At 39.1% G+C, this 22698-nt stretch overlaps 3 protein-coding genes across 3 annotated transcripts in view; all 3 read left to right on the forward strand.

Moving 5' to 3' along the window:
- LOC144665646 (uncharacterized) overlaps positions 1–22698 on the forward strand; it is a 123121-nt gene that overhangs the window by 1975 nt on the left and 98448 nt on the right.
- LOC144666595 (uncharacterized) lies at positions 4999–11156 on the forward strand. Its single transcript, XM_078528000.1, has 2 exons — positions 4999–5033; positions 10484–11156. The coding sequence occupies exons 1-2, from the start codon at positions 4999–5001 to the stop codon at positions 11154–11156; spliced, it is 708 nt and encodes a 235-aa protein (XP_078384126.1).
- Positions 11185–21694, forward strand: LOC144665781 (uncharacterized). The gene is made up of 4 exons (XM_078527074.1): positions 11185–11335; positions 12595–13025; positions 19941–20723; positions 21579–21694. Exons 1-3 carry the CDS (start codon positions 11221–11223, stop codon positions 20163–20165), a joined length of 771 nt encoding a protein of 256 aa, XP_078383200.1. The 5' UTR covers positions 11185–11220; the 3' UTR covers positions 20166–20723; positions 21579–21694.

The raw sequence follows: 22698 nt of genomic DNA on the forward strand, positions 1-22698 counted from the left end.
ATAAGCCTCCTTTGCAGTTGTTCTTAGGGGCATGATCTCCCCTTATATTTAGAAGGACTGTGTGGGAGGCTAATTATTGATATACAGTTGGTGCTACTGTACATGAACATGTAGATTTCTTAAACTTTCATGTTCAAGTAGTACTCAGTTCCGAAAATTTAGGGAATTTTGGGCCTAAATTGTAGTGTTTGAGTGAGTGCAGAAAATCCTAGAGAAGTGACATTTGGTTTAAGTTAACGTGAGGTTTGAGAAGCAATCTTTATATTCCACTGTAGTATCTTGAGCTGATGAGGCATGCCAATTTTATTACAGTTACATACATGTATGTTACTTTAAAAATAGCAATGTCAAAAGTGCTCAAATAATTATAATGTGGCAGCACGTGAATCGCATTTGGGACCTTCCACCCCTATTCATGAGTAATGTTTTTACAACCCATAAATTAATGTCTGAGGTCATTTTATTGGGCTCCATGAATCTCCATGTAAAGATCCTTTAAAAAGAATATTAATTGAGAATATGATTATTATAAATTAAGATAGAATATGCATGTATAGGGGTGTCGAATGGTAAATGCGAGACTTTGCGAGATGGCGAGACTGATATCTTTTCCACAAGCCTGACACCTATACACCAAATTTTAGCTCTAAATTTTGATTCCTGATCCCCAAAATGTGGCCACATTTGATCCCTGATTCCATTCTGATCCCATCTGATTGGCCGATCCGGATCCCATGACTTGTGACCCGGGAAGCCGGCTCCATGATCCCGTTCCCAAGGCTGTGATCCCGATCCCAAGGCTATGATCCCTGATCCCATATACCTGGTTACGACCCAGCGTGCTTACTCAAGCGTTTTACACTGGTTTTAACAACACGTGTTTATGCAGGCATTTTGTCCATAATTTTTGAAACAGGCTTCTAAAATCAAACACACTAAATACAAAAGAACCTTTCTAATTGTGGAGAGATAGTAGCGGCTTTAGAAGACAAGCAAAACACCAAGAAACATCAGAAATCTTTGAAAACCACTCGATAAACAAAGTGCAGTGGAACCCCGATATAACGATCCTTGATATAACGATATTCCCGATATAACGATGAATATTCTATGTCCCAGCAAAAGTGAAATGTATGGGACGGAACCCCGATATAACGATTCTTCGATATAACGATATTATTTTACTGCTCCCTTGGCATATCGTTATATCGGGGTTCCATGGGGAGCTTGGTAACCAAGCTGCAAAACGGTGAGATACTGGTAACTGATAACTACACGTGCCTGCATCATGCCAGGTTACTAAAAGTAGCGAAGTTCGAAGCGAGAAAGATCATGCATGAAGATGTTTTCCACGAGGGGATTTACCAGCTTTATTTGTGGAAAATGTCAGCTCTTTATTCAAATCTTGTACCAGTGAGTCTCTACAACATTCAGGTTTATATTTAGCGGATAAATCGTAATGAATTTCAACTTGAAATGCCAGTTGAACGACACAGATAGCAAAGCGAAATGGCATCGTAAGGCACATGCAGAAATCAAAGAAAAGCAACTTGCATTCAAGTTTTATTCGCAAAAGCCGCATTGAAAGCCCAGAGTTGAACAGCCGGGCAAAATTGTGCTCACAGGCAGTCAATTTGCCCGGTGCCCAGCCCTTAATGAATCCCCTGGTCTCTTAGTAGTACTTAGCCAATTTTAATCTCAACTTCAACAATAATCAAAATTCCTCTTGTGCCCTCATTATGGGGGAGGGGGGGGGGGGGGTCGGCGCTTATTCGAGGCTGGGCGCTTATTAACTTTTCCTACCTATAGGGTGGGTGCTTATTCGAGGTGGGCGCTTATTCCAGGTTGGGCGCTTAATCGAATAAGTACGGTAAATTCCTAATATATAACATTTATGGTTATGATACATTGTAGCATATATCTACCTTGCTTTGATAAAAGGTGTCTTCCGAATTTTGACACAACACTATAGTTCTGAGCCATATTTCGGCAGAGAACGTTGAATGAGGGATAGTTTTAGCTCGAGGTGAACGTTGATTACTCTAATGTATGTCTTTTCGAACCAAGAAGACTGCATTTACGGCATTTTGTTCAAATTATGAATTTTACAATTTAATTAACTTGTTTACAACATGAAATAACATCAACTGAAAAACCAACTTAAAAGGTGCTAGAGCGAGAGCTGAACTGAAGCTTTCTAAATCCATGCATGGTCTAAAATGAACTATCAACAGGCGTTCTACATCGACGTTCGCTTCATTTTCAAGGAATTGGGGAATAAATAACTATACAATTCATGACTCAGCGAGACAATTCGATATGTTTCATGTCAGTTCACGGCCGGAAACCACGCATATCGAATTGCTTCTCGCTGACAAATCACAAAACGCGCTGATCGCTAAATGAGCCAAAACGGCAAAATAATCATCAAATGAAGAGAATTCTACACACATAAGGGTTTCAAGAAATTCCCTTTCGACCATCAGCTGCGCTCTTTGCAACCTTTCCATCTTATTCACAATGTAATACCCCGGATGTGAAGAATCGTAAAAAAAGGGAACCAATACCCTCGGACATTACAACAGTCTCCAGCCAAGGAAGAGTTCAAGCCCAATATCGCCATGACCGCCTTCAAATCAGCCCTAAAGTCTAGTTCCGAGTCCTAGTTGATGTGGCTGAAGACCTTTGCTGTCTAAAGGAAGCACAACGTTATTTGTACCAAGCAAAACGAACCGAGTCAAGAGTTCAACCCGTTAAAGCTTTGTTCTAAGGTACAATAACAGCCGACGCAAAACTTGCAAATCGTTAGACTTCCACCTTCATAGGACTTAATGATGTCCTCCGGCAAACTTCCTTTAGACAGCAGAATGGAAAGCTATAGATCACAACTGTTCTACTAGTTAGCGCGCGCAACTAGAATTCAAATGAAAGAGAGGGGTTGGAGTTAGAGACTGGGCTAGACTAACCACAAGCAAATCTAGGGGGAGGGAGACGGGGGGGGGGGGAGACAGGGAGGGAGAAAAAAAAGTAAGATTGCATTCACTACATTAGACAGGGCGACATTTCATTGGAAGAAAGCCGAACAATTCTCCGTATCTTCAAAAAAAAAAAAAAAAAAAAATGAAACCCCATACATTCCTTAACAGCCCGATAGCCACCTTTTATCAAATCAAGGTAGATTTGGGCGCTTAATCGAATAAGTACGGTAAATTCCTAATATATAACATTTATGGTTATGATACATTGTAGCATATATATAAGCTAACTCCAAGAAGGTTGTTTTAAGCTAAAACACTTTCTTCTAACCCGATTTCTAGAGTCCGTCATTTACAAATAGAATTTCTTAAATGTCATTGATCTGAGGGAAAATATGTTCATTTTTCTGATAATTTATTATCTACATGTAATTGTTAGTAGTGTAGTCACCCCAGCCAAGGCTCAAACCAGTGCAATGTTTGATCCAGAGTCCACCTTGCTAACCATTTAGCCACTGTGCCTCCCTTTGTTGAGAGAAACTGGTAAATTAAATTACAAGTCCCAGGGCTTATGTTTGATTGGGCTTTTTTTTGGTAGGATTTTTTGCTCTCAGTTTTTTTTGTTGGGGGGGGGGGGAGGTGGGGTGGGGGCTATGGGGTTGGGAAGCTATATTTTTCAGGGAGGCTTTTAGAGGTAGGAGTTGGGGGGGATTATTAATCTTTTGCAGTTGGAATGACCAGTCAGAACTAGATGGGGTTGCAATAATACACATACAAGGACATGTAGTCATGTTTACTGGGGGATCCTACGTGTTTGTACATATGTATAAAATTGACATGAGTCATCATTATACCTGGTAGGGTAGGCTAAATCCAGCCTCCTACTCTGGCTGCTCACTCCTGAGATGCTGTAAAAAGATGAAATGGGTTCCTGTAATTCCAAAAGTGCACTTATGCCCGGTGGGGACCCTTCCTTCCCCGATTTTCTTGGCCAATAACAGTTCCTTCTGCCCAAATTTCCTCCCCTCCCCTCCTGCCTTGATTTTCATTATTTTTCTAAGCCTGTTAAATAATGTCCCCTTTAAAATAACCTTGTCATAAGAATTGCACCTGGTTGCAAAATAAGCCCTGAACTTGGGGAAAATAATTTTTATCTTTCTTTTTGAAATCAGAATATTAAACACTATGCAAGCATGCAATCCAGTGAATTCCAAGCAACAATCCTTTCCTTAAATTACTGATACAGTTGAACTATGTGAAAGTTTTAAATTGCAACCATCCAAAATCAGCGCACAGATTTGAAGTACATGTAGTGACATCAATGAATGCAATAAGTAGCTCTTTGAGATGTCTGTTGGAGTTAAACACCTCTCCCAGGAACATTAGCAAAGTCACTCTAAGTAGAAATCAATAAATTTGAAGCAAGTTAAGAGAAGTGTAGGTTTACACTTGCCCAGTTCCTGTATGGCTTTTCCCCCAGGCCTTCACGGTATTACTGATGTCACTACTCGTTTCGGTTGAGTTTCCCGACTGCAGGTCAAGGGGAATGCAGGCTCTGGGGACGAGATTGGGGAAAGCCTAGACAAAAACAGGATGCGCATGCGTGCATAATTATTTTTTTGAATCCAATATGGCGGATAGTCGAGCAGTTGCGTGAAGGTGCAAGTTGACCAATACGGATTTCTGGCGCTTGTCGATGCCCCGAAACTAGTTGATGGGTTTTTTTAAATCCTTTTGAGATAATTTACCTCGCATGTTTCTTGTCGACCCGACTCCATCGATTTTGGCAGATATGTGCTAACCAGAAGAACATCTGGGAGAGTTCGACGACTAAGACGCAGTAAAAACAGCATGACTCAGGTGACAATTGTTGCTGTTTTAGAGCAGCTTCAATTTTGATATTCGGAAGAAAGGACTTTTACAGTGAACTGAGAGTAAGGACTGTGAGAGCTCGCTCTGCACAGTTTGTCCTATTTACTATAGTTGATTCAGGAATTAAATTTTACGTATGAAAGCAGATACGATGAGATGGAATTTTGCAAGGCAAAGCTACACGAGGTACGTTAGGAACCTTGTAAAAACAAAAGCCCAGGTTGTTAACCAAGAACTGTTTTTCGATCAAGATATTTTGAAACGCATGTATGTATTCATTATTCCAAGAGGATTAAAATATAGTTTGTTGGTACCCTACTGTCCTGTATTCTGTTCTGCATGAGAATTTGATTTTGGGGCAACTTCCCAAGACTGAAGTAGCATTTTTTTAGCTCGTTTTGGATATGTAGGGGAAAACAGAGGAATTGAGGGTAAAAAAATATCCAAAAAATAAGAGCAAATTGACAACAAGCTGAATAGGGAAATCACAGAGTGACAAATAAAGCTTTTATTCAATTACATTAAATTGAGCATTTTCTTTTTTAAAATTTGTTTGAGTTTATATTTCTTAACTGGATTTATTTTATTACAGCATGTCAATATTGTGGGAGGACTTGAGGTTTTTTGCATTCCTTCATTTCTCTTATGCATGTTCTTTATACTCAAAATAACATCATCCTTGTGAAAATATACAGCTCCAGTACAGATAAAGGATTAATAATTATTTTTCTCTGCAGAACTCGTTTTTAACTTCTAGGCATCAGCTGGCTTGCCCAACCTAAAGAAATATAACAGAATAATGTATCAATCAAATGGAAGGTTCAACATCCCTTCCAGGCAACCCCCTGGGCATTTAAATTTTTTGGAAAATTTGCATCCAAATTCCCGGCTTTTCCTGGCTTTATAAATAGACCACACAGTTTTTTTTTGCTTTATTCTATAATTACATACAAGATAACCAATACATAGAAGAAAATTGGTCTCCACCATAATTTCAAACCCACGAGCATTTACTGGGACACATATAACCAGAAATCAAGTCTGCGTTCAAATTCCCCACCCTCTATGTGGTCGGATCAAATTCCCTACCCCCAGGAAGACTTCCTATATTAAATTCACCTACCCCGGGAAGGCAAAAGCGTCAAATGCCTGAGGTCTGCCTGGGGGTGGGGAATGTTGAACCTTTGATTTGACTGATACATAACTACACATGTGACTTTATAAAAGACCACAAAAAATTAAGCCCAACAATAGAATCACAATTAATTATAAAACACCACAATTATGAAAGGTAAATTATTCAAAACAAAACAAACATTTGGTTTGCAGTCTCCAATGTTCAATAAACTGATATTGAAAAGGAACAATCACTCCTACTTTTAGAAAAACGGCTTAACAACCCGTTACAAAAAATTCCTGAGAGTAAAGATACCATCTCTACAATTAAAATGTATGCTTATAACCTTCAATCCCCTTAACTTGAAGTTTAATACACCTGTGATAATCTTTACAATAAAATAGAACTGCCGTTTTTTTTTCTGGCTGTCCTGTAGCCTTTGAGTGGGAAATCAACCATTTAGTTGTCGAATAAGTAATTGAAGAAAATCACGGGAAGCATTATCCATTGTTACTGTCTGACTTCCCTCCAAAGAAAACCACTTGACTGTATTACAATTTATTAGATTACTCGTTACTCGAGTCGAAATCGTATCGCATTAGCGTACACATTTTCACAGTTGCTGCTTCAACAATTCTTCTTTCAATTTGACCACACTGATGGATCTCTGACTCAGGGACAGCTTCTGATAATGTGACAGAAAACGTTTCGTCGCAAAAAAATAAAGTTCTCAATAAGTCTTAAGCTTAAGTTTGTTTACAAAAGCTTCAAATGACTTCATACTGTATTAGCGAACTGACGTACCTTCAAATTCGTCGCAAAATACTCGTTTTCTCGACGATATCCTCTTTTCCTACTTGTGAAATGAAATATAGTAAATGGTTTAACTCGAAGTTATCGATATTTTCGTCCAAAAGCATCTCCAAGTTGTTCTGCTAGGGCCGGACTTTAGCTGGATTCGCGCTCATCGAACTTGAGACAAACTTGAGACATCTGTCAGGGTCTCAAAGGGGGGGTCCCTGGAGCCCTGGAGCCCTGAAATTTCTGCTTTGGAGCTCGGAGCCCGATCATTTTACTGACTGGAGCCCTGATCCTTTTTTGGCTGTATAGCCAGGAGCCCAAAGAAATTGTCTGCGGATCCCAGAGCCCAGCATTTGAAATTTGATCATTCGCGATCCCAGATTGCATTTTTTCTTGTTTTATGACTGCATTTTGTTTGTTTGTAAATGAGCCATTCGTCCTGCGTATTACACCAGAAGATTCTCCCATTCGGAAACTGCGGTCCCCTTGCATGTCTATCTGAATTGCCATTGTAGTACTTAATTTCATTACGCCAAAACTTGTAGCCACCTCTTTGAACCTCTTGGGAACCATAATATAAGGTCAGATACTTCTTGAATTCCGCGATTGATGTAGCCGTTTGCTCACGTTTTAACATCACTCTCCAACAATGGCAGGCCTTGTCTGGCCCCAGTTTATATCAGTGGCGGATCCAGACCTTCAGCTAAGGGGAGCCCTGCTTGACTATGAATATTGAATTCTGCGAAGAAAATTCCGGCACTTCAAAGAAAATGCACTATTTCCGAAAAAATAAGGGGGGGGGGGAGGGGGGGGGGCCCGCGGCACTTCAAATTGGATCCGCCACTGTATATATACGGACGGTTGCATCAAGCAGATCAACTTTTTTTAACCCGCTTAATGCACTCATCTCGGATTTAAACGAAACAACAGCAAGGCGAACTTCATCTTAGCTTTGACCAAAGATCAGCGCCATGTGAAAGATGTCAAGATGATACCTCGAGTTTCGGTCACATAGAACATAGAAATCTGATCTGCTCCATGGCCTTAGTGATATTCAAGTTCAGTTAATATTTAATCCACTTTTTAATAGTTGGAGATATGAGAACCAGCTTCTTGGGTTTAAAAAAACTCATAAAAACTGGTCGGAATTGTGGACGTTTTAATTTGCGGACTCGATTTTACGTTGCAAAATAATTTTTAGTGCATGCATAGTGGAGCCCGGAGCCCGAAAGCAGATGATATGGAGCCCTGGAGCCCTGACATTTTCGTCTAGGAGCCCTGGAGCCCTAAACCCCTTTGAGACCCCGATCTGTCTCATTTTCCCGGTTTTTGCCTAGGCCAGAAACCCATAAGGGCTGAAACGTGTAACGCGCGCGCACAGCGTTTGAATATTCATTTTGCTAAGTACCATATTTGGAAACACGAAGAATTTGCACGCGAATGCTTTATACACGTAATGACACACGCAACATAATTTTTGGTTTTGCGGTAAGTTGCTTGAATTTCGACCTAAACGCCGTAAATTTCTTACAGAAACTAAAGAAATACATTGAGTGTATCGAAGCGAAGTTCTCCAGACTACTTCAAGAAGATTAAACAGGAGAATTTAACCAAATTTAACTTTATTCAACCAAGCTTGTTCACAAACAAAATTACGCCATCGAGCGCGAGCTAGCGCGCGCTGTGCATTTAATCCAAATATAGTAATTTTGAAATAAACAGTCAAAGATGCGTGACACTTTGGATCATAGTAAAAAAATTCGAGAAAAAACTCTTTTAAGTGTCAAAAAATTAATATTTACAGACGTTTCGGGCAGAGCCCTTCTTCAGTGTAATGTAAAAATGCCGATGTTAGGGAACTAAAGGCCATCAAAAATCTTGATATTGTAAATAGTAAATTGTAAATAGGCTAGTGCATGTAAATATTGTAAATATCTTGTATATTGTAAATAAGTTTAGTTAGTATTCGTATTTATCTTAGTGTTAGTTTTGTTATGATTATTTCTTAGGTAACTTAAACACGACCACATCAGCTATGCTGTAAATTTATCGTGTCTAAATAAAAGATATTATTATTATTATTATTATTATGTTAAAAAGCGAGTTGCGCCATACGAAAAACAAACGGCTAGCGCGCGCAATACGAGCGCGCGCGAAATTTACACAGTCGATTAATTATGGATTGATGTAAAAATGAAATGTACGGCGCATGTTGTTGATATGCGCAGGATCAGTCAAATAAAACTGAAATTAATGTTCAGTCCGCTCGGTCTGAGAGAACCGAGCTCGAAAATCAGTCGCATTTCCTGCTGTTTTCGGCGCGTGTTGCCGCCACTGCACTGTTTCAGGCCACAAACCGCTATGTCGTCGAGTGAGTGGGAGGCTGAGTTGAAATGTTCAGCCACCGGGAAGCCAGGAGAGTGGTTACGGATACTTCGCAAGTGCTCACTGAAACGTTCCCGGAGGCGCCTCCCAGTCTCACCGATGTATAGGACCGAACAACGGCGACAAACGATGCAATAGACAACATTTTCAGACTGACAGGTGAAGCGATCACGGATGGTATAGACGACTGTGTAAATTTCGCGCGCGCTCGTATTGCGCGCGCTAGCCGTTTGTTTTTCGTATGGCGCAACTCGCTTTTTAACATCGGCATTTTTACATTACACTGAAGAAGGGCTCTGCCCGAAACGTCTGTAAATATTAATTTTTTGACACTTAAAAGAGTTTTTTCTCGAATTTTTTTATAGTAATTTTGATTGGTTAAATGTTTCTCGTGATTTTCCAAATATGGTACTTAGTGTAAACGAATATGCAAACGCTTTGTACAATGCGAATCATAGGAAGTTACACGTTTCAACCCTTATGGGTTTCTGCCTAGGCCTGACCCTAGGCCTCACTTTTTCGCTCGGACCACGTGACTCGAAACGGGTTGACCGCGACGAAAATAGAGGCCTAGGAACTAGGCAAGGTTTAAACCAAACTTTCATGGGAATACAGGAATAACAGTAGCATATCAACATTCATTCTGATGAAAGTTGTCAATTTAAATGAAGTTAAACTGGGAAAGGGATGTAAGATTGAGGTTAAAAAAATTCCTGGGAATTAAAGGAGTTGGTGTGATCAGCAAACCCCTGAAAAGAAATACCAGACGGGTAGGAAGGGGTTGGGGTCAAAACCAAAATTCTCATGAGGGAAGTGGTATGTATAATCCATAAATACTACCACTCCTCTTATCCTTGTCTACGAAGTGGAAGCCAAATAAATGTAAGCGTAATAGTATGTGTTGAAACTGTTAACCTTAGGTCACTCTAGCTCGTCTCTAGGGTTAGTATGCTTGATACCGAAAAAGGGTGGCATGTTTGCCAAATGGTTAGTGAGTTGGATTGTGTTCAGTGATTTCTGTATCAAGCTTTCATGCTTTGGGCACAAGTACATGTACTACCAGGGTAAATGTGTTGAGTTTTCTTACTTTTGCCTCAGGAATAAAAATTGATACTCGCTAACGGTTAGGATAACTTGACAAAATGTTGTGAGGGAATTGCCCGGGGATGGAGGGGGGGGGGGGGTGGTTGGCTAACTGCTATTGACTAGCACCTCTTCCAGAAGAAAAGCAATAACTTGATTTAGTCACTACAAAGACTGGGGTAAGCTTCAGTTGTGTTGATCACCTCAGTCCAAATGCAGGCATTACCTTTTGATTTTTTAACTGAGAAAGGTCAGTCTCAGATAACAATTTAGTCTATTGCTACACAGGTTCTCTTTGCCGAGTACAGTTAAAAAGCTGGGAAGCACGGCAAGTTTTAGATGTCGAAGGAACTGAGAAGGCATTTGAAGTACTGAAGAAAGCTTCTTGTTCATTAGAGAAAGTTCAAGATGAGTCAAGTGAATCTTACAAGCTTAGCAAAGGACTTTTCTTGCATCATGAGGGGGAAACCTATTACCGAAACCAAGATTACATTAAATCACTAGAAAGCTTGGAGGCATCGCTGAAATTGACAGAGGAGCTGCTTAAAGCTCATACTGATCTTGCAAGATGCTACAATGCTATTGGAAACTGCCTTTACCACCTTGGCAAGCCAATAAAAGCACTTGAGTTTTACAACAAAGCGTACACCATGCAAGAGCAATTGGCAGGTTCTGAGTATCATTTTGACATGCCAATGTATAAGAACCAAATTGGCACAGTGTATGAGAGTCAGGGAGAGTATGAGAAGGCCGTGGAGTGTTACAGAGATGCGCTGAGACTTTTGGAAGAACTCAAGCTTTCAGGGTTTCATGATGAAGCACATTTCCAGAGAAATCTTGCCAATGCTCTCATGTTTCAAGAAAAGTACGATGAAGCAGTTGCACCTGCCTATAAGGCGTACAACATAAGGATGGGAAATTGAGAAGTCACTTGGTGTAGGAAACCACAGTGAAGTTTGGCAAAGGATTGTTACTGGTGTTGAGGACATGTACGACTTTTCAGGGGAAAAAGAAAAGATGGAGCAATACCTACCATCATTCCTTTCCAGTAGAATTTCTCCAGTCTGGTTGTCACACGCAACTCTGGCAATCTTACGTACCGGTGAGTTGGATGTAGATGTACACTGTAGATGTATCTGTAGATTTAATTATTAAATAAGCTTTTAAAACTGACGGTCATAGAAAGTTTTTAAAGTCCAACAACAAGAAAAAACAACAACAACAAAATCAAAAAAAGACATCAACTCTGAGCTGAGTTGCACAAATGTAGCTTGCAACGTTTCGTGTTAATTCTTTGTTGTTTTTATCAAGGTTTGACGCCTGAAGGTTTTAACTCGTCATTTCTATGTTGACTCGGCCTTCGGGCTCGCCAAAATACTGCAAGACTCGTAAAAATATACAGCGATACTACACGCTAAAATGTCTAATAAGATATATCTATTTGTACAATAACTTTAGGAGACTGGCTTAGCATACCACACTTGATTTTAATTACTGTCATGCGCTTTATACACGAGCCTCTGGCTCGGATAGGGAAAACAACCTCATCTCGCATTATGACTCTAAGAAATTGATCGATCGATCGATCGATCGATTGATTGATTGATTGATTGATTGATTGATTGATTGATTGATTGATAATTAATATGTGGAATGTGTAGTGGCCTAATGGTTAGCGTGCTGGACTCCGGATAGAGCAGCCCGGGTTCAAACCCTGGCTGGGGTCACTACGTTGAGTTCTATTGCAAGACACTACTACTACCGGCATCCCTTACACATGGGGGAGTAGAAATACTCCTAGTCCCTTAATGCAACAGAAACTGGGATAAGCTCCGGTCAGCTCAAAAGCGGACTTTACCTGCCTTTTTACCTATATCTGTTCTGAGTACTTAGAGGTAATATATCAAACACGAGAGAGAACAGCCTGCGAACAGGCTCTCCAGGGGAGCAAAGGGCGAAAATAAGTGAAACTTAACGAAACTAAAAATCGAAGAGAGGGTTTCAACGCACTCAACACTGAGAAGAGAGTTGAAAATAGGACACGCAGCTGAGTTTTTTTTGATGAACTTGGAGGTGTTTGCAGATGTGATGAAACACTCCCGCGAGTGTTATATATTATTCTCTCAAACGAATCTAAAACTAAGGAGGAAACTGAGAAAAAACTCACAAGTTTGCTAATTAGGATCAGATTTCCAAACCACCGTCATAGTTTTGTTTTGATGAATTATTTACATGTTTGAGAAATAATTCTCTGGGTATCACATGCTTAGAGAGCGGTTGCATGGCTGCAGGAATACATGTATCATGTATCTTAGTCTATTAAGTGGATTTGATTATTAAATGCCACTCATTTTAACCCAGGTTCGTTAGTACCACAGGAGATCCAAACCCATGGCCATAGAGCTGAGGCTGCTTTTCAAAAGGCGATGCAGAAAGGAAGTGTGAAAGTTTACCGTGGTCGCATTATGTTCCTTGGCCAGGCCCGTGCAGGGAAGACAAGCCTGAAGAAATCTCTTCTTGGCATCCCTTTTGACCCTAATGAAAAGAGCACTCTAGGAGTCGAAGTAGACCCATCCAAGTTTGAAGTTGAGATCGACCAAGTTAAGAACTGGCAGTGTATGGAACAGAGGAAACTTGATGTGTCTGACTTTATTGAAGACATAGCAAAGATAATTGCCAGATATTTGAAAGAATCAGAGGATAAAGACCAGGAGACCTTTGATGAGATGGATTTGGATCAGGCACTGCATGAATTTTCAAGGTCACATGCTGGCACTTTGCCTGAGATTGAGGTAGCCACTTACTGCAATGATTTGATTTTTTGATAACTTTTAGCTGTCAATACAATGGTAAGCAATCCTGTTTTTCAATAGGACATTTTTCTCATGACTAAAATAATTTTTTAGGTTGTTTTCCCCTAAAAATAGTAAGTGTGCTGTCCCAGTGAGTGCTCTTTCTCCATTAAACAGCCTCTCTTAATTTCTAAAAATTCAATCTGTTACTTATGCTTTTTTTTTTGTCAAAGCTCAATTTGATGGACAACTAAAAATATTTCAAAAAGAAAACAATGATAATAAAATAAAATAAAATAAACTTGTTAAGCGAACAATGCAAGGCTTGTTGTCTGGTCATAACTTTTGCTGTTGCTGGTGTTAACTAACTAATGGTTAATTCTGTAAATCAGATCGATTCAAACCCAACACTATGGCACTTGATTGGAGATTAGTACGCCGTATAACTTCTCCATGAGATACACTATATTAAGCCAGGAGAACGAGCTACCGTTTAGGGTTGTTCCTTTATGTATAATGAAACATTGACTCATTTTCTTTCTACTTTAAAATTCTTACCAGTCTAAGTACCCCAATCTTTATCATTAAAAGATAAATGTCTTTGCACTCGTATGTGGCCTGGCGCACGCTACTGGTGTACACAACCGTAACATCGTGCCAGTGCACGATATTCGTGCTTCGGCGAATTGCACGGTTTGTGTGCATAAAAACAATTTAGGCACGGCTTGGGCACAGTTTAGGCACAGTTCATGCACAACTTACGCACGGTTTAGGCACGATTTAGGCACGGTTCAGGCACGATTTAGGCACGGTTCTGGCACGATTTGGGAACACTGTAGGCACAGAGTATGCACATTTTACGCCAGATTTCAATGCATTGTGAATGTACTACAATAACGAACTTAAAGATTTTCTCAGCGCATTTTAATTGGTAAAATGTCGAAGACGATAGCGTTACATCCTCGGAGACCCAGGGGCAGTTAGTGGGGCGAAACGAAGGAAAACCGGGCAGAAATCGTAGCGACGAAAGTTTTCAAGCACGGCACGAAGTGCCCCTGGGCAACGATTCTCTCCAGACCATTTCCAAACGGCTCACCGAATGCTGGCTCCCGATTGGGCAGAAAAAAACCTTTGTATTATTCTGCCCAATCGGCGAGCAGTAACTTGGGAATCACTTTCGTGTGTTCTTACACGCCGTCTACTGTGTCCGCCATACTTGTGTCGTTCGTTCACTAAAGCTCTGCATGCGAGGGAAATTTCCATTTAGCTTACATCAGATAGCCCAAAAAAATCAGGGAATCTTTTCCGATGTCAGAGAGAAAAATATATTTCAAGATCGACGGGAAAATTTTCGTTTGGACTGATCAGAGGTATCGTAAATACTGGCTTGTTTATCGATCGCCCGCTCGATTGAGCTTGTAGGTTTCAAATATTTATTTCTTTATCCGAGCTTCTTATTTTGATAGTATCGCTATTTAAGGCTTTTACATTTGGATTCTAGCCTTTCCTTACAATTTTCTCGGCTAACTGAAACTTTCCCGTATTGCGTGGACCGGACAAGTATGCCAAACAGATTTTCATTATGAAACAGCTAATGTGTTTAATGGGTTGATCCAGATTTTTCTCTTCGTGTAGATCGATCTGTATGTACTTTACTTTACATAGACAAGATTTCTGCACAACTCCATACATACTGTGCGGAAATCGACCCAGTCTTATACTTTGATAACATGTTGAACACTTAAGACAGGAGTTTGTTCAACAATTATTATTAGGAGGAGTTTGTTCAACTAGTTATTGAAACAGTCATGTAACTCGGTCGACATTTGAAACAAAACAATCTTGACTTGATTTCAGCACTTCCTTGTACATACTTTCTTGAAACTCCTTTAGTGCTTTTCTTTCACCCTATTTTACATTTCTGAGGGACAACATTGAAATCGTACTCCCCAAGTTTTGTGGGCACTTTTGTCCACAGTCACATTCTTTTGCACAGAAATCACAACATATTCTTTTTGTTCTGAAAGACTTCTTAGTATCTTCAAAGAAAGCAAGTATTTGTTTTTGTCTACAAGAGGTGGACTTAACATACTGAAACATTTCAGGTTCACTTTGCGAAAGTTGTATCCCTTATCATGAAATAATAAAAGTGCCTCAGATGAATATCATGAATGAACATCTCTACCTCCCTCTCCCAATTTTTGCACATATGATTTAATCACTGGGAGACTCATAGTTGATGCTATGAGGCAATCCCTTATGATCAAACCTAGGAGAATTTGTTGCAATTACAATTCTAGCTTTACCAATCAGGACCCTTGAGTGATAGCAACACATGCTTTTGAATAGAGGGTGAAGTGCTGTTGTGGTACATTGACATCATTCCTTTCACAGGCTTCTTCTCAGCACCATCTGGGTAGTGTGCTTTGTGCGATAAAGGTCCCATAAAAACTGATTTGTACAGTTTTCTGCTCATTTTAAAATCTGTTACATATGTTTAGATTTGTAGACATCTGATTCTTTTTTTCGCTGAGTTAATAAATAACAAAGGTGTTGCTTTACATAATTTGCATGTGGTATTAAACTGGGTATATAGATAGTCTGCAAAGTGCATTCCCTGTTCCTGGAAATACAATCTGGCATGTGAAATTTCTGGGTTCATTTTTGGTTCAAGGATTCTTTGGGCTTTGTTTGAAGTCCTAAGGATTTTTAGAGGTTTTAAGTTTTGACTCCATACAATCATCCCCATAACTTGAAGTCCCAATTACCCACCCTGGACTCACCCCAAGAAAATGTAACAACTAGCACCTTCCCTTTTCCCTGCTGGATAAATAAATGAAATTAGATGTTACTGGTATTGAAATAAAGACAACAGTCAGTGTAATAATATTTTCTATTACATACTGATGCAAATTACCAGTGGCTTGTATATTTCTTTGTATTTCTTTATACATACTCTCTTTTATTTTTAATTTATTTTATTTTACACAGGGCCCCCGTTGATACCAGTCCTGCGACTGAAGGGGTCACCCTGTTAAAATATATTATTATTTCAAGACTACACAGCAGGCATATGCACCTATGTTGCTTGTATTTTGGCTTGACAGTAGGCTCGGTTTATCTTCTTGTCACCTTGCACAATGAAGTGTACGAGCTACATAACAGCAAAGTTTTATCTGTATCTTTGCTTGGTACGCAAGTCATCTAAATTAAACTAAATTGGACTACAGGGTGAACTTTGTCACAGACAACAGCAACTACATTCTGGCTAAATTTAAAAGTAATTAACCTGATCTTTAACAATCTAACTCAAAGGAGAAACCCTCGACATACATAACTCCAATTCTATAATCGCTAGGCAAATCTTAGCCTGCGTTGCAGACGAACAAAACCCCGGTTTTATATATAGCAAATCTGAAAAGTCAATCTTTCAGCCAAAAAAAAATATTTTATTATTATTCGATAGCTAATGCAGCAAATATATCCTTCTAACAACATTTTCACTAATCAATTTCTGCTCAGGTTTAAGATCGTGGAAAAAATAAAATACATGGAAAAATATTTAAATTTTTTTAATTCAGAAAAATGTTATGGCTTCGCCCGTACAAGAACATTAAAATACCTCTCACGGTGTGATGCATTGGCGGCTGTTTGGCATACTTGTCCGGTCCACGCAATACGGGAAAGTTTCAGTTAGCCGAGAAAATTGTAAGGAAAGGCTAGAATCCAAATGTAAAAGCCTTAAATAGCGATACTATCAAAATAAGAAGCTCGGATAAAGAAATAAATATTTGAAACCTACAAGCTCAATCGAGCGGGCGATCGATAAACAAGCCAGTATTTACGATACCTCTGATCAGTCCAAACGAAAGTTTTCCCGTCGATCTTGAAATATATTTTTCTCTCTGACATCGGAAAAGATTCCCTGATTTTTTTGGGCTATCTGATGTAAGCTAAATGGAAATTTCCCTCGCATGCAGAGCTTTAGTGAACGAACGACACAAGTATGGCGGACACAGTAGACGGCGTGTAAGAACACACGAAAGTGATTCCCAAGTTACAGCTCGCCGATTGGGCAGAATAATACAAAGGTTTTTTTCTGCCCAATCGGGAGCCAGCATTCGGTGAGCCGTTTGGAAATGGTCTGGAGAGAATCGTTGCCCAGGGGCACTTCGTGCCGTGCTTGAAAACTTTCGTCGCTACGATTTCTGCCCGGTTTTCCTTCGTTTCGCCCCACTAACTGCCCCTGGGTCTCCGAGGATGATAGCGTTAGGAATGCGTTTCGATTTTTCTTCTTTTTCACTGAATGAAAATTTTTCCTAACACCTTGGAACAGGTTGTGAAAGTGGCAAAAAAATAAAGAATGTTTGTACGTGCTATCAGACTCACGATTGCTTCAATTCATGATCTTGCTAGCAAATATTTCATTGCGTGACAAGCAGCTTGTACTGAATATACAAGCCAACAGGATAGGTACTTGGTGATTTCCATTCTCCAGACCATTAAAACTTGATATCAGCTGATGGCTTTTTACCTCGTTAACAGCATTGAACTACCATCACAATTTCTGTTACATAATTGTACATATAACTGGAAAACTTGTTTTACACAACAACGAAATCGTAGAACTGCATTTGCATGCTAGCTAGACGAGTCCTAGACGAAGTGTCTGTGTCGACAGCCTTTGTTGACTTAACTTTAATGCAATTACAGACTGGCCAATCAGAAGCTTTGGTTCTCACGGTTAAAGGTATAATCCTTGAGAAGAAAAGTCCGGCTGGTGTGGTTCATTCTGTTGAAGCAGAGGGGAATATCGCCCTGTTTTCCTTTGGTTCATGATTTATGCAAGCTTTTTAGTTGAGACTTTGAGACTTCTGATTGCAACAACATTTATTTCAATAGAACAAGCATAACTCATCAGTTTTTACAACATTTAAAAAAGATCAAGTATCGCTCGATATTTGCGCTTCAATTTGACTTCAGACGGTTTGACCTAATGCCTTCACTTAACGTATAACTTTTGGCTGCATAAAACAACCAGTTACAAAGAAAGTAATCTTTCATCCTTTCATAGTGAGCTTTCTTTTTTTCCGTGAAGGATGGGCACATCTACCCGCAATTGCAAGTTGTAGATCTTTAGTAAATAAATAAACTCTAAGGTAAGCAATTGATTTGTATCTTTTGACTTCTTTCTATGTAGTTTGCTAATCTAATCACTTTTCATTTTATTATAGAAATTAACTTTAAAGTTACACAATGTAAATACAAACCTTACCTTGTCTTGACAACTGAAATTTGATTTCGGGCCAGAACTCTTGTTGAGAAATTTTCTCTTGCACGATTTAGGTTTTGGTATAGTTCAGGCACAGTCTAGGCACGATTCTGATACAGTTTAAGAGGAAATCCGCCAGGACTTCGAGTAGTTATTGGACAATATTATGTACCAAAACTATTTACACCTGATTGCAAGCTTTTGTGTTACTGCTTCAAATATCCTATCGAAAGAAATCTTTTCTAACAACACCACACATCGAAAACACATTTTGAAGTTCCGCTGAATTCCACTGAATCTCTTAAAAGATGTAAGCTTTTGCCCATAGCTTGTGAACTTTAAATATCATTTTCTCAGACTCTGATAAGAAATTGTTGTACCAGAATTATTTCCACCTTATTACAAACTTTTTTGTTACTGCTTCAAATATCTTATCAAAAGAAATCTTTTCTAACAACACCACACATCGAAAACACATTTTGAAGTTCCGCTGAATTCCACTGAATCGCTTAAGACGAATTTACAAAATGGCTACACGTGAGATTTTGCCCATACCTTGTGAACTTTGAAATTCATTTTCTCAGACTCTAATAAGAAATTGTTGTTGATGTTATCACGGATAATTACTTACATCTTTACCTTTTATTAAGGGTAGGAAATAACGCAATAGGATTTAAATTATTCTGGAAATTGATTTTTGTCCAACTTTAATAAATATTACTCGACTTCCTAGTGGATTCCGTCTTAAGCACAGTTTATGCACGGTTTAAGCACGGTTGAGGCACAGTTTAGGCACAGTTTGGGCACAGTTTATGCACAGTTTAGGCACACTTTAGGCACAGTTTGGGCACAGTTTAGGCACGGTTTTAGCACGGAAAAGAGCGTTTTTGTGGTTAGGAAACGATGGTCTAACATCGAAAATCTAGTATTATTTTGAAAAGGGATTGTATTATCTGGGCAAAGCTATGACTGACAAATAGCTGATTTTATGTCAATTAGAGATATGGTGTTTTTGAAACACAAAGATAAGTGGATAGAAAGAACAAGCGAGTTTTTTTTAGAATGCACGTTTCGGTGAAAACGAATACATCATCTTGTGGGTCGCAAAAGTGATCAGTTGAAAAAAAGGTCCTCAGCTTTTTATAAGGTGAGCTTTTTTCAAGATTCAGAATGTACATAGGTTAAAGATTCTCTCTATGAAGTTTTATTACTCTATTCCTTATTAAAGTCGAGAAATCCTAAATGTGCCTATATTAGACCGTAAATGTTACGCGCCATGTCAAAAAAAAGCCGTTTTCAACAGTGTTTTTTTTTTTAATTATTTTTCGTCAAGATACACTTTAAAAACAAAATAAGTCTTCCAGAAGAAATTTCTTTGATAGTTCAAAGTTGTGTTCAAATCTTAACAAAATCTCAATTTGGACAGCTTAACTACAGCATTTTAAAGTCAAATTTACAGCACTGGTCACCAGTAGCGTGCGCCAGGCCATGTGTTTGTGAAGCGTTGAAGCAGAGATTTAAGCTAGCACATTTTATAATAGGTAAATAAAATCTGTTACAGGTATTTCATTAGGTCAAGTAGTTTTATCTTCACATTTAAATTGGATTGACTGTGCCCATTTTCTTTTCTTTCTCTTCCTCAGGCAGACGCTGAAGATCTTGAGCAATCGGATGCTTCACCAACAGTTGGTGAGACAGAGACAACAACAGATTCAAGCCGGCGAAACAAAGCAAAGGTTGATGCTCCCGGCAGTGATTTGCCACAAAGGAACATGTTTGCCGATCAAGATATTCAGTTGACAATTGACACAACTGCAGTTGATGTCACGGAAACGGTTAATACGTTGTGCAGTACTTACAAGGTCTGAAATTAGAGAATGACATTCAAGCTAAAGAATTTCGTTTATCTGTGTCACTGTGGGATTTTGCTGGACAATACCTTTATTATGCATCGCATTCTGTTTTCCTTTCTCTGCGAGCTGTTTACGTTTTGGTGCATAACCTTAACAAAGATCTTAATGCTCAAGCAAAACCTTGTGCCAGGCAGGGCACCCTTGACATTGTCCTGGAAGACCCAACCAATCAGACAAATTTGGACAATTTATTGTCCTGGCTGGTTTCAGTGCATTGTATTCGGCCCACAACAGATTAGGCAGATGGTAAAAAGGGAAATCCACCCTACCTCCGTCCTCCAGTCTTTGTTGTAGGTACACATGCAGACAAACCGTTTGAAGACATCATGAAAATGGAAAAGTGCATCAAGAAGAGTATTTTAGGAAAGGCATATGAGAAGCATGTTATCAGGCCATTCTTTGCTGTTGATAACACAGGTTCATTGAGTGACTATGGGGTTCAATCACTGCAGAATAAGATCATGGAGGTGTTGAACCTGAGGAACCATACATGGGTAAAGAGGTACCAATCAGGTATGACGCTGTAAAATTAATCATTTTGGCTGTCAAATAACAGGAACCTGCAGATGGTTTGGAACATTGAGCAAGTCGTGTTGCTGATTGTAGTGAAATTCTCTTTGCAAGTACAAGTTTTGCCAAGTTTCAGAGACCTTAGCCTCGGTTATTTGATCACTGAATCTCAAAGCACTGCTTAAGATTACTGTCAACAAAATAGGGGGCCTTCCGGGAAAATCTTTCTTCGAGTGCCACTTAAAAAGAAACCACAGAAAACTATATATCATTGTAATGCTTATAAAATATAGATTCCTAAAATATTAATCTTTTTAACCGTTTTGTTTTGGTAAGCACGTGCAAGCCCTGGGATCATCGAATTATGGCACCTTTTGCTATTTGTTACCAGGCAGTTCCCCCAAAACACTCTTTTTACCATATCCCTTCATTCTGTTTAAGATTTTGTAATCATTCTTCCGACAAATGAAACTAAAATGCTTTTTCTAACTAAGGAGTAAAAAAATAAATTTTGAAATTTTGAGCAGATTTTGTTAACAGTTACCTTAACTGCCAGGTAAGAACTAAAACCAAAAATAACGACATACGGTTGGATTGGCCTGGAAACTGTGAAGTAAAAGTAGGTCAAATTATTATGTGAGCAGGCCATAGTAGGATTTGCATTTTGCTCATTGGAGCTTCCCATTTAATGACGGCAATCTTTATGGCGGTAGTAAGATATACAATTCTTGTAGGTGTCGTTAACCAAATGTTGAATCCTATGTTTACGTTAACAGCACTCTTACAAAATCACTTCATCCCAACAGTATTAGCTGAAACTTTGCAAACCAGTTTCTTATTTCCTGATGCCTCTCTTAGGTGGTTCAACTTCGAAAAAGTTGTTGAAGCATTGGTGGCAAAGGAAACCTAGCTATCACATGGACCTCGACCAGCTTCTAACAGTCACCATGCAAACGAGTTTGCCGTATAGACGATGATGATGATGGTGGTGGGTTTGCAATGCTGTGATCAATTATTTGAAAAATTGTCATCTTGCTTTTATAGTGCCAGAACTTTGAGACGATTTTGTCAGTTTAACACCATCAAACGATTCGATGAAAAGTTACTCTCACGGGATGTCCTAGATGCAATATCGGTAAGCACATCTTTGTGGTAATCTTGTTAAACACAACCCGTAAAAGCTCTATTATGCCCCAGGGGGGGGGACTTGTTTAATTTTAGGCCTCAGGAAGGGGGGGAGGGGTGGGGGGGGCTTATTAGAGAGGCTGGCTTAATGGAGAGGGGAGGGCTTAAAATAGAACTTTTACAGTAAAGCAAACAAGTGTTTCAGTTTGTAATTTTTCTATTAAACCTTTAAAAGAGGAAGCCCTTGATTCATAAGCATACAAAAAATTTGACATTTCAATATATATTGTAATGTCAAATTATGCTTAGCGCACCACTTGTGGTTTCTGTTTGATTTACTAGGAAGAGGCTGCTGGGTCAGCACGAAGGCTTGGCTATAGGAGAATGTGTGAGCGACTACGAAGAAGAAATATCAGAGTAAAAAGGTAGATAAATAAAATTTGAGTTTCATACTACTGCTCTAAGAGTGACTTAAATGAAGGGGTGTATTTAAGGGGTGTATATAATCTATATTTTATAGAATAATTAGCAGGTCTAGTGCTGTTTTTCTGTCTGCAATGACAAAACAAAAAACTACACAAATAAACAAAGAGAACAGAAAAAAGTCAAAGCAATTATATCACTAGCTACATATGCATGCTTGTCCAATTTGGAAATAATTGAATTCCAAAAATTCCTCAAACTGCCAAATTGGACTCAACCTATGATCTCGTACAATTTTGGCAGACCTCGGAATTTTTTTCATCCGATTATTTCCAAATTGGACAGCATGTAGTCCTATTACATAGTCTAATTTGCATTTTTTTAAAACAAAAAATAGAGACCAGGTTGCAAACTCCTGGGATTGGAAAAA

This window comes from Oculina patagonica, chromosome 9, assembly GCF_052425735.1.
Source record: "Oculina patagonica isolate OP01 chromosome 9, crgOcupat, whole genome shotgun sequence".
Classification (NCBI taxonomy): domain Eukaryota; kingdom Metazoa; phylum Cnidaria; class Anthozoa; order Scleractinia; family Oculinidae; genus Oculina; species Oculina patagonica.